The sequence below is a fragment of the Amphibalanus amphitrite genome, unplaced genomic scaffold (genome assembly GCF_019059575.1).
Source record: "Amphibalanus amphitrite isolate SeventyFive unplaced genomic scaffold, NRLGWU_Aamphi_draft 001826F_arrow, whole genome shotgun sequence".
Taxonomy (NCBI): Eukaryota; Metazoa; Arthropoda; class Thecostraca; order Balanomorpha; family Balanidae; genus Amphibalanus; species Amphibalanus amphitrite.
In genome coordinates, this window is record NW_024883319.1 from 93,535 (window position 1) to 105,786 (window position 12,252).

Sequence of the window (12,252 nt, forward strand, 5' to 3'; positions counted from 1 at the left end):
AGGTATGCTTTGTTTATTGATAGGCCCTATCGAAGGAGTGGAGCATGGCGCATCTATTTGCAGTGAGCTTCGACCGACTGATAACATGACTTTTGAATTATAATCAGCTTTGTCGGAAAAAGAATACCTACCACGCAGTCTGCTGAGGGCTGTACATGTAATCTGGAACGAATCGCTCGAGCATCGCTAACCATAAAACATACGACAAACGTTAACTATCATCTTATTTCCAATAATGGCACAGCTTATTTCGTCTCATCCCCGCACCCCCCCCCCCCCCCCCCGGTAACAGGTTTTGAAATTGGTTGAACCCCAAAACAAGTGGCTGGATCCGCCAGCTTGGGCGGGGAAGTGGCGAAAATTTTGCCCACCCAGTGAAAAATCCTTAGAGGAGGCCCTGTTTGAAGCATGTTTTATCATTTTGAAAGGGTATATTTTTTCTTTATGGTATACACTTAAGTTTTAAAATTTTAATTGGGAAGTTTTTCTAGTAAGTTGCATGAAGGGTGAAGGGTTCCATAGATCTCTTAAGCATTGTAAAGGAAAAACCTTTACTCGACTTATTTGATGTTCTTTAACTGTTGGCAAATATGGCCAACAGTTTATTTATTTATTTATTTATTTATTTCACATTACAGACATGTCCGTGGAAACACGGCTATTCTATGTCCAAGTCGTTGTGCATATACAAATCGAATGGGATATGACAACAGTCACCGCAATCATTCACACATTCACCCTCATCACGAGTGCTAACTAGGACAGCTAAGTGGCTCGCTCGCGGTCAAACAAATGCTCCCTCAGTGCCGGCTTGAATCGAGCCTGACTAAGAGCGCGCAGGTCCGCCGGCAGCTCGTTGTACCCTGACACCGCAGAGTACAGAAAACGGCGACGTCCGGACTCTGACCTGACAGTGGGGGTCACAAGCATGTCATTGTACCTGGTATCCCGCCCGTGTACACTCTGCCGGGTGACTAGACAGGTGGCGAACTGCTGCGGCTCTGACGTGGCCAACATTTTGTTCACCAGCACGATGGATTGGTACCTGAACAAGCTCTCGGTGTTAAGCCAGCCGAGTTCGTTGATAACATCGCTCACCCGATCATACTTCCTACGGCCTGAGACGACTCGTGCAGCAAACCTAACCAGCTTTTGAAGTCGTTTGCGCTGGGTTACATTGCTGGCACCGTAAACGGACAGACAGTACCTAATAATCGACAAGACGAGCCCCTGCACCAACGTTACCATGACTGTCGCTGGGAGACTGTGTCTACTGTGACTCAGGCCACACAAGGTACCGGTGCACCGCCGCACCACGTCACTGGTATGCGTCACAAACGACATGTCACTGTCAAACCATACTCCCAGGTTCTTGACAGTGTCAGAGCTGGTGATGGTGGAGCCGCAGAAGTTGATGGTAATGGGAGGCAGACGACGAGTCATCTCCGGCGTGCCGAGGACGATCAGCTGAGTTTTGGCAGCGTTTAACTTGAGGCCGTTCTTGCCATACCAGTTCGACAGAACTGATAGACTGCCTTCCAGTGACCGTTTCAGCTGAACGATGTCTCTCGGCTGTCCGGAAACGTACAGTTGGACGTCGTCCGCGTAGGCGATGATGCCGGTGGAGTTGTCGGTGTAGAGCGGCAGGTCATTAGCATACACATTGTGCAACAATGGCCCGAGCGATGAACCCTGGTAGGTACCGATAGGGTTTAGTAGCGGCTGTGAGAGCGTGTGAGCACGAGACGGTCCGGTAGAGTGAAGCTGCACACGCTGATAATGATTGGCAAGGTAACTCCGGAACCAGCGGGTATCTACACCGTAGAGCTCGAGCTTACGCAGAAGCGAGCTGTGTGGGATGCAGTCGAAGCAGCGCGAGCAGTCCAACAGACAGAGAACGGTGACTTCACGCTGGTCCATGCTCCGGAAAACATGATCGGTCAGGGTGAGTAGAGCAGTGTCCGTGGAGTGGTTGGTTCTGAAGCCGTGCTGGTTTGGAGAAAAGAGGTGATGAGAAGAGAAATAGGAATAAAGCTGTTCAGAGACGACGCGCTCGGTGATTTTACCAATAGTGGTGAGAATGGAGATAGGCCGGTAGCTGCTAAAGTCGTCGGATTTTGATGCCTTGGGAATAGGATGGACCAGCGTAAGTTTCCACGAGTCAGGTACAGTATGTGAAGCCAGGCTAGTGTTCACAATGTGAGTCAAGACATGGTACAGTGAGAAAAGGCACATTTTAATAAAACGAATGCACAAGCCATCGGCGCCGCAGGCAGACGAACCGTTCATCCGCCCGACAATGGAGAACAGGTACTCAGGCGTGATGGGTGCAACCGTAAACGAGCCAGTCGACACTCGGGGCAGGCGAACCGGCAGCTCGGGTCCGGAGTCGTCTACCGTGCGTGCCGTGTTCACACCGATATTGACAAAATACCGATTCAGTGCGTCGGCGTCCACCTGCTCGGCTGTGATGGGTGGCTTCCCAGCGCTCTTAGAAGCTATGACAGGCTGCACTCCCCTCCACAGGGAGGCCCGTCCGCGCTCTTGAATGTGCCGCTGCACAGCGTCCCTGGTGTCCCGCCGTATGGCAGCCTGCACGCGCCGGTTCAGCTGCCGGTAGTGGTCGCGGTCACCATCCCGCAGCGCCGCGCGCCGCTCCGCCATCAGCTGTTTGGTGGCCTCGGTCACGGGCGGGGCGGTCGGGTTGCGCACTTTGGTCCGTTTCAGGGGTGCCAACTCGTCCAGCACGGGCCGTGTCACGCCGAGGAAGTACTCCCACTGCTGGGCGGGATCCGTGCTGTGGAATACCGGGCTCCAGTCAATGGTCTGTAGCCGCCGGTTCAGCTCCTCGGCGTTAGTACGGCGCCAGCTGCGAGCTGTCACCACGGTCGGTTTAGGTCGGAGTCCGGTCAGACTGAATGTAGCGCGGGCCCAGTTGTGATCGCTGTAGTCACAGTGCAGCGTGCCCTGCCGCTGCAGCGTGCCGTTGCTGCAGATGACGTCGATGGTGGAGCCAGAGCTGCGGAAGGTGGGTCCGGTGATATGCTGCCGCAGGGCGAAGGCATCCATCAGCTGACAGTATCTCCGCTTGGCAGTAGAGTCGGAGGCCATGTCAATATTAACGTCGCCGGCAATGAAAATCAGCCCACCGTGTCGCGTGCTGACCGTCTCCAGCTGCTCCTGCAGGTCGTCCAGGTCGGCCGTGACGTCATCGGTGGTCGGACGGGGCGGCCGGTATACAGAGCAGAAGTAGATCTGCTGGTTACCGGCACTCACCCGCAGCCACAAAGACTCTAGTTTCGAGCCGGGCACCGGCCGCTCGGAGACAGCCACCTCTGTAGCGCGCAGTCCGTCTCGCACAGCAACCGCCACGCCGCCAGCCGGCCGCCCGCCACAGCCGGGCCGGTCCCGCCGGAACAGCTGGTAGCCAGGTATCGGTATGTACCGGCTGTCCTGTGATGGTCTCAACCAAGTCTCATTAATTGATAAAAAGTCCGGTCCGTGGGTGTCCAGGTCATGACGCAGCGCCAACAGGCTGGGATTCAGGGAGCGTATGTTAAGATGCGCCACGTAGAGTTGGTCGGCGATCGGGCGAGTCCTCCAGTTACCTACTTGGTTACCTACAACTTAGTTCAAATCATGTTATCTTCTTCCTTTTTATTTGTTCATCTTTTTGTCTCAGTTGCGCCATCAATGCAAATGGCAGGATGATATGTTGCCATGACAACAGGATATGCCAGCCGTCCTAGCTGCCACATCAAACGACCTTGAGTTGTAGTGGTGATATAAACAACGATCTTTTTTTTTGGCCAATGTATTAAATGCAATGTTTCGGTTTTTTGTATATTGTGGACGCGCTAACCACGTCTAAAAATTCAAATAAGTAAAATAGATTCATAGAACAAAAATTTCGGAAGGTGGCACCCTTCCTTTAAAGGGACTATCCCACCTTCTAAAATGTTGTTAAAACCAGTTAAATTGTGCCCGACTTTATAGATTGGATGACCAGGAACACGGTTCTGGCATTTATTTTCATTAAACATCTTAGGCTTCCCATATTCCAAACACAAACTTTCAAATATGTGACGTCACAGCCCAAAATTACCTCCTTCCCCAGGCCACATTACTGTCGTAAAGCTGATTCTTTTTCCTCTGTAGGCACCACAACAAAGTTCAGACCAAGTTTTAAGCGATTTTTCAACGAACAAACCCATTTAAATCAGAATGACTAAACGAGGTGACGTCACACTAACGGTCGCTCCATGTTGAAGATAGGGCCTTGTACAAGGCCCATTTTCAAATGAAGGGCACGAATTTCTTCAACACCAAGAGGCCGCGGGGGTTGCAACCGAGATAGATAGTGGTTTCTGAACCTCGCCGCAAACTTGGCTATCTCAACTCAAACCCCATGTTAAAGGTGGGATAGTCCCTTTAATGAAAGTTTCAGAAACGTGAGCATCAACTTTATCACTCCCTTCAACGAATGGCGGGCTTCGATCGGCATAAATTCTCCTGAAAATGTGAAGATGAAGTCCAAGTAGATAAAAAGCTGACCTAACCTTACCAGGCTTACCTACTTACCTACTAAACAACCTACCGGCTACCAACCTACATCCCTACAACCTACCAACCTACCAACCTACATCCTACCAACCTACAACCTACCACTTGGACTTCATCTCCGTATATATCAATTCTTCACACCATGACTTTGTGCGGTGACCTCTCCAGACGACCTAAACGCGACACCTTTGCTTTTCTGGCATTGTTCACAGGTAGCAACACCAAGGCGCCATGGGTTCACCCAGCGGACGCCATGAAGACTGGACACATCGCCTACCTAGTGAAGGTGAGGCTGCTCCCTTCCCCTCCTGAACATGCCACCTACAAGCGGTTGGGGCCTCAGTCGCTAGTACAGAGTAGCAAGTCACCGGCCTCGCTGAATAAGGTCTGACATGCCTATGTGAAGATACGTGTATGTATACGTGTATTCTAGGTAGGTATACCCACATCCCCCACACACATATTCGTTACTCATTTTCTTTTATACCTACGTGTGGTGTCTTGTCTAAACGCGGCTATTGTTTTCCATCCCAATTTTGATTGGAATGAGGGAGGGAGGCCCTGTCTAAACAAATAACTATCTTTATGTCAACCGTTTACCCAGCGGTCTGCACTCTATCAGAGAATCAGTGAAGGATCAGTGTTGGCCCAGACCCCGTGCGCTATCGAAGATCATTATGTGCGATAGCACGGTGAAACATGTGGAGGGGCAAACCTTGGCGTGGCGTGGTGTGCCTTTTGCGAGATCCGCGGGATCCCTCGCTCCGTGCGAAGGGACTAGGCTCCCGGTCCAAAGTGGAGTGTGACGTGTCCACACTTGGCGTTATGTGTGGAAACCAGACATGTACACGGATTCCAGAAAATGACTGATCTGATCCCACGGATCTTGATCTCGGACCCGATGGATCATAGATCCGGCATCATTTGTCGAGAGATGCATTGGAATCGTAGATCCGAACCTGTTTTGTCTAGATATCCGATGAGATAAATCCTTTCTCAATTCTTGATGACACAGATATCCTCAATAAACGCCTGTTGCAATTTGCAATAGTTCTGTTTTGGGAATATAATGTGATCATGCATCACAGTTCAAAGTCTTGTTGCACTTATGGGCATGAAACCACCTTCACTGGTTGGATGTGGTGGGATCCACTCGGATCATATATCCCTGTTCTTGGTTTGTCGCCAAATCCTGAGATAGATCTTAACTTGTCGTTTGCTTCGAGATCCACTGGGATCATGGATCCATCAGTCAGATCCATGCACATGTCTGGTGGAAAAACATTTAAGCCTGCGTTGACGCAGACTGGACTTCCCTGTTTTATCAGCCGCTACTGGCTTACATTGCACCGTAAGGGTTTTCAACCCTTTCAAACTTGGCGCGCGCCGGGAATGCCGTTTGTCGGCCCGATGAGTGCCGTGTGTCAGTGCAGCGCGATGGAGGGGGGAGGGGGGGGGGGTGCCGTGTGTCGGCACCGGGTGAGTGCCGTGTCGGCCCTGGGTGAGGGCCGTGTTCAGCGCGGGGTGAGTGCCGTGCGTCGGCCCCGGTGAGTGCCGTGTGACGGTGCCGCAGCTTTCACCGGCCGGCCGCGTCAGCTCGCAGGCCGCAGCGTTACGTCACGCCGGCTGCGGCCGTGTCCGGGCCGTTTGTTTGGCCTGTGGGCGGTGGCGGTGACTGGTGCGGCCCTGCCCCGGCACGCGGCCGTGCCATCCGCGCGCGTGCCGACACCACAGAGACGCAGCCGCCGTGACCTTGGCCGGCCGAGCATCCTCGCTCCGCGTGCTATCAGCCAGGGTGGCGTCAACGCGCGGCCTTCCGACCGCGGTTGGATGCCGCTCTAGCTGCCGGATGCCGCGGTGCGCCTTCCGCCGGAACCGTGCCAGGCCGTGCCGGAGAGGTCCGACGTTTCGGCTGCAGGAGACGTGCCAGGCCGTGCCAGCGTATGGTGACACCGCAGTGCGATGGCAGAGCGGTACCATCTGCTGTTTATGGACAGGGTCTGGCAGCGCCAAATGTTTGCGCTGCTGCCGGTTATCTTGTGATTTCACCGATGGTGTCTAGCCAAATTGTGTTCGGTATATTGTGCTGCTCCTGGTTTGGCTAGCTTCTGCCAGTCTGCCCATCATAAAGCTTGCCATTTTTTAGACAACATTATAAATGGGTTTAATGAAAGATTCAAGCTAGCGTTGTTAGGTTTCACTATTCTTTAGCCGTATGGTGCAGAGATGACGAGTGGCACTGTCTTCCGTTACATCATGACCTCTGACGATGATGTTAACGGCCTCTGTTTTTGTTCCCGCTGTTTTTGTTTGGTCCATTTATTACCATGGTCCATGGCAATGTTAAACTGCCATATCCACTGCCCTGTGGATGTTTGTTTCATGGTATATCTGCTAATTATACCCACCCCTCCGTCTTTTGCCAGTTTCTGGGCCGAACTGAGGTCGATCAGCCCAAAGGCATCGAGGTTGTCAAGGAAGGCATCCGGAAACTACAGTTCGGCCAGGAGATCAAGAAGTCGGAGTGCTCCAAGCTCCCGAAGCGAGAGCTCACCATCTCCATCAATGGTGTAGCGATACAGGACCCCAAAACCAAGGTGACTTGACCCGTCGACGAATTAGGGGAAATGTCGGCCCCCTGTAAATCCATCGTATCTGTTTCTATTTACCTTCTTTCAGCTGGCGGATCCCCGATGATCATTGCTTATATGCCCTGTTCGCACATAAAAACTACTTCGTGAAAAATGAGTTTAATTGGTTTTCTTTTGTTCATGTATGAATCATGCGTAACCTGACTTGTGTATGCTGGAGTGCGCACAGCACATTCCAGCTATACAAAGTACAATTGCGCATATTCATGCACACGATAGTAACCCTAGAATTTCCAAGTGTAAAAGCCACGTGGGCATGACCTGTCCGGTTCTATGCTGATTTTTTTTTTTTTTTATATGACGTTTAAGCGATTGGCAAGCATGCTAATTACGTGCATATATTTTACAGGAAATTCTATACCAGTATCCGCTACACCGAATATCTTACTGTGCTGACGACAAGGGGGAAAAGAAGTTCTTCAGCTTTATCGCAAAGGAGGCCGACAAGGAAGTGCACTCATGTTTCGTGTTCGTCAGCGACAAACTCGTGAGTACAATTTAGTACGGCCAGTTTCCGGCGTCAGACAGCTGAAATGTGAAGCGCAACTGATCACAAAATCACTGTATGTAATTCTAAATTAACTCATTCAATCGCTCCGCATTCTTTAACCCTCGCCCATGTAGGGGGGGGTTGGTGCAACCCCCCCCCCCTGAGGTTTTTCGGAAATAGTGCAAAAACGGCGGCGCGCAGCGCCGCCAAATTTTGGGTACCTTATGGGGCAAACCTTGCGCATCTTTTGATAAAAAAAAATTTGACCGGGTCATGTCAGGTCACGGAGTTATGACGTCACAAAGGGAACAGCCTCCGGCCGGATTTTCACAAACTGAGTGCCAACGCCCGAGGTTTCCTGCCGGTGGTACGGACATCGGTTGATGGATCGTGATGAAACTTCCCATGCATGTTGGGGCAAGTATTGGCTATCATATGGTATAAGAAACTTGACCGGGTCAGGTCAGGTCACGGAGCTATGACGTCACAAGAGGAACAGCGTCCGGTACTATTTTTGAAAAGCGCCCGAACCACTATTTTGCTAATTCTTGTCACCTCAATGGGAATATGCAGCAATATTAGCTTCTATAGGGAGTAAATGGACCTCCCAAATCCAAAAATACAATCAGATTTCAAAAATTTAAATTTTGATTTTTCGAATTTCTGCCGCCGACTGTGACCTTGCCGACTTCCGGCGCTCCCAACGCGCCATTTTTAGAGCTAGGGAAACGAAATACATACCAAACGATAGAGAATTGATCAAGGAACACGATAGTGAAAGTTTCAAGTCGATATCTCCCACCGTTTTGCCGCAATCGCCGCGGAAAGTTGAAAAAAGTCTATTTTTCCGAAAATGTGACCTTTGACCGGTCAAAAGTAGGTCAAATGTTGACCTAGGACCAAAAAATATACCACCAATCGCGAGATCTCGGCGAGAGCAATCCGTTGGTCTTTTCCGCTAAGCTCTACGACGCTCCGTTTTCAAACGCCAAGGGGGGGGGGTCGCACCAACCCCCCCCCCCTGCATGGGCGAAGGTGGCAGATCGCCGTTTACGGGCGAGGGTTAACCCACGCTGGACCGGTGTTCGACACCAACCGCGCCGGGCCGGGGGGGGTGTCTCAAGAGCACCCCCTGTCTAACTCAGCTCCTGGGGCCCTTATCGACACGCGATCATTCGAAAAGGCGTCAAAAATCATGACGAAAATACTTCGGTCTTTTTTAGGTCAGGTCTAATGTCAGGTCACCAGAGGTCACCAGAGGTCACCAATGTTGACTATTTCAACATTTTGGAAACTGCCGACGGCTATCTCGGGAACCGGTAGAGCTACAGCGCCACGGAAAAGCGCATTCGATGGCCCTTTTACAGACCTTTCTGGATAATGTCCTCAGATTTGACCTCAGGTCAACGGTTTAGCCTCCAGAGGGCAAAAACTCCAAAAATAGCCGTTTTTACGGAAAGCGTTTTTTTTTTGGCAATAACTTTTGACTCAGGGAAGCCATGACATAACTTTTGCCAGCACCGTGTTCCTGTCGTCGAGACGCGTCGAATGAACTATAATTTGACCTTGAAAGGTCAACTTGAAAATTTGACCTCAGGTCAAGGTCATTACCTGGCCGGAAAAGGTCATGTTGCATACCAGTCGATCCGCAACGTCGAGCCGAACACATCTAAGGCGTTTTCAGCGCTCTAGCATGCCTCTATCAGAAGTTATTAGAGAAAAACGGTTAGATTCTGTTCGTGACCTGAGATGACCTCGGGGACATAACAAGGGGTCACAGTTGCCATTTCCGGTTCAGGGCGTCAATTTAACCTACATCTCGATGTTCGAGAGTGTCTAGAATAGCGTTCGTGCAAAACAGACGCTTTTTAGTTTTTTTTTCCCATTGACTTATAATGGAGAGGCCGCAAAATTGACCTGACCTTAGATCACCGATATCAAAATTCCAAGATATACATTTTGTAGATAATATTGCTCTTATCAATCGCTGAAAGTTTCAAGGCAACCGTTCAGTCGGTGTAGCTATGACGAGCATTCATATTTTTTTGTGGGGTGAGGTCACTTGGCGTGACCTGGTGACCTGACCTAAGGGGACCTGAGGACCTAAGGACCTAAGGGGACCTGCCTCGCATGGGGTCAGGGTCTGAAGTTTTCACATGTGCGGAAAAGATGCACAAACAGGTGTGCCAAAAAGCGCCGCCGTTTTTTAGATATCTGCGAAAAACCGCAGGGGGGTGTTCAAACACCCCCCGGCCCGGCACGGGTTAACCTCATGAAATGTGATTCTTTGCCAGTGACGCATCAACTCCTGAATGACGGTGCGAGTGACTTGTGCAAGTGTCATTCGAGCCAACCATTTTCAGTGATTGGCATTTCAGCGATTATCAATTTAAGTGATTATCAAATATAGCGATTATCAATGTGAGCGGAAACTATGTTTCGTCGACATCCATTTCGCCGCCTTCTATTTGAGCGGTTGTCATGTTGGTTGAGCGAAACACTATTCTCCGTCAGTCGTCACGGTGCATTTCTTTACGTTTGCGAGTCATACGTATAAATGACACACGAAGTGCCGCCGAAATTTCTCATTATCTGGAACAGTATGGTGGATGTCATGTTCGAAGCTAATACAATACCTGCATTGAGTCGCAAATTTAACGCTAAATTTCTCAAAGTTTTTGAAATGATTCATTTAGTGGTGCAATCTTTGTCCACACGCTAGCTGTTTCCTTTGTTTCCAATTTTATTTTTACCTCTGGTTGATTTAAATCTGGGGCCATGAATTATGAATGGAAAGTTGTGAAAATGATGCGGTGTAGGCCCAATGTATTGAAGTTGCGGTGTGAGGACCAAAGTTTATCGTTTTTTTTTTTTTTTTATTGTTTACCGCGCGCAGACTGAAGCATGACGTATTAGATGGGTTCATGTTTAGAGGTTTGTATTCCAAGGGCAAGAATTCTCTGGAAGTGTCAAATAATCATTTTTGTTGGGCTCGGTTTCGCCGTTACTGTATTCGCTCAATTAGTCTCCATTGACCGCAATATATTCACTCAAGCCGGCTTCGCTGATTCTGGTCCTCGCGTTAGGTGATCATCGCTGTTATTGAATTCGCCGAATTGACTATCGCTCAAAGGGTCAAACGCTCAAATTAATAATCGGTGAAAATATACGCTCAAATGTCGTTCGCTAAAATGACGCTCGCTCAGGTATCACGGAACCCCCGTAATGACGCTGGTCAGCGTACTGAACCAATGCTTAGAGACAAATGTCCAGTGGTTTGGGCTAGTGTCAAATCTATCTTTTTACCGGCAGGCGGAAGAGATCACGCTAACCATCGGCAGGCGTTCGACCTGGCTTACCGTCAGTTCCTGGACTCGTCGGGCCGTGACCTGGAGAACCGCAAGCAGATGATGATGCTGCAGAAGCGGCTGGCGCTGGCCAAGGCGGAGGCCGATGAGCTGCGCCGCCGGCTGCGCGACGTGGCCGAACTGGCACCGCCCGCCGCCGTCCACAACTACTACTGCCGCCAAAATCTGGTCAGTTCCATGCATTTTGCTTTTAAAGGGAGATTATGACCTTTTTCCACAAAATCTGAGTTAGGACCATTTTCTGACAAAACACAATAAGTTATAATGTAAATTAAAACCATTTTGCTCAATTCGGTACCTTGCCGCAAATATCTCAACTTGAAGTCACGTTAGCGGGGAGCGCTGAAAATGACCGTTGAATAAGTACTTACATCACTTTTTGGTACTTGCATGTAATTTTGTAAAATGAGCGTATTCATTACATTTGATCTTCATCACATCTAGTTAGTTAATGGTCGTCTATAGTGCCTTCAAAAGATATTCATGGTTTGGGGGTGGTTTATGTCTAAATTTACGCAACTATTTTTCTGTTCATCATCTGTCGCCATATGCTGCTATTTTAGTAGCAACGACTCAATTTTGAATCGGTCCCGCCGACTGCACAATAAAAAGATATATACAACACTTTTGCGGCATCACTGAAAACTTATGCAGTACTGTTATCAAAATTCTCATAACACCGTTCGACAAACCTGAAGTCTTTTTGAAATAAATATGCTTGTATTTTTCGCTTCAGGCTCTGAGGCCAAAATAATGAATTTCGTAGTCGCAATCGCAAGATTTGGCTGCGTTTCTGGCGCTTGCCGTTCATTTGTGGCGCAAAATAATGCTTGGAAACAAAGAAGGGTAGGCACTATGTACCCCCGAATTGGAATCTAATTAATTCTAAACCGAATTAACTCTAATTCAAATTAGAATGCTTACAACCAAGCAACGACAAGGCGATAACATAAACAAAAACCCAAGCGTCGCTGTTTGAAACAAAAGCGCCATATACTGCGACTTTTTTATAGAGAAGGACAACGCATTTCGGTGGGTGTTACACGTACTGCAAGTACTGCTTTTTTTTTGCAAAAATAAAAACCTTTTTCACATACGAAAATGTGCTAGGAAATTTTCATATTTTATAGAAACTACAGTAGAAATAGTATAGATGTCGAGTAATTTTATTTAAGAAAAA

The 12,252-nt window shown here is 49.2% G+C and overlaps 1 protein-coding gene across 1 annotated transcript in view; it reads left to right on the top strand.

Moving 5' to 3' along the window:
- Window positions 1-11,240, top strand: part of LOC122375379 (PTB domain-containing engulfment adapter protein 1-like) — a gene marked incomplete at its 3' end in the record, with an annotated part of 30,097 nt that extends 18,857 nt beyond the window's left edge. The window contains 5 exon segments of the mRNA XM_043354731.1: window positions 4,776-4,849; window positions 6,990-7,160; window positions 7,564-7,701; window positions 11,017-11,041; window positions 11,044-11,240. Of these exon segments, the coding sequence (XP_043210666.1) occupies window positions 4,776-4,849; window positions 6,990-7,160; window positions 7,564-7,701; window positions 11,017-11,041; window positions 11,044-11,240 (605 nt within the window).
- Window positions 11,241-12,252: the final 1,012 nt, after the last annotated feature.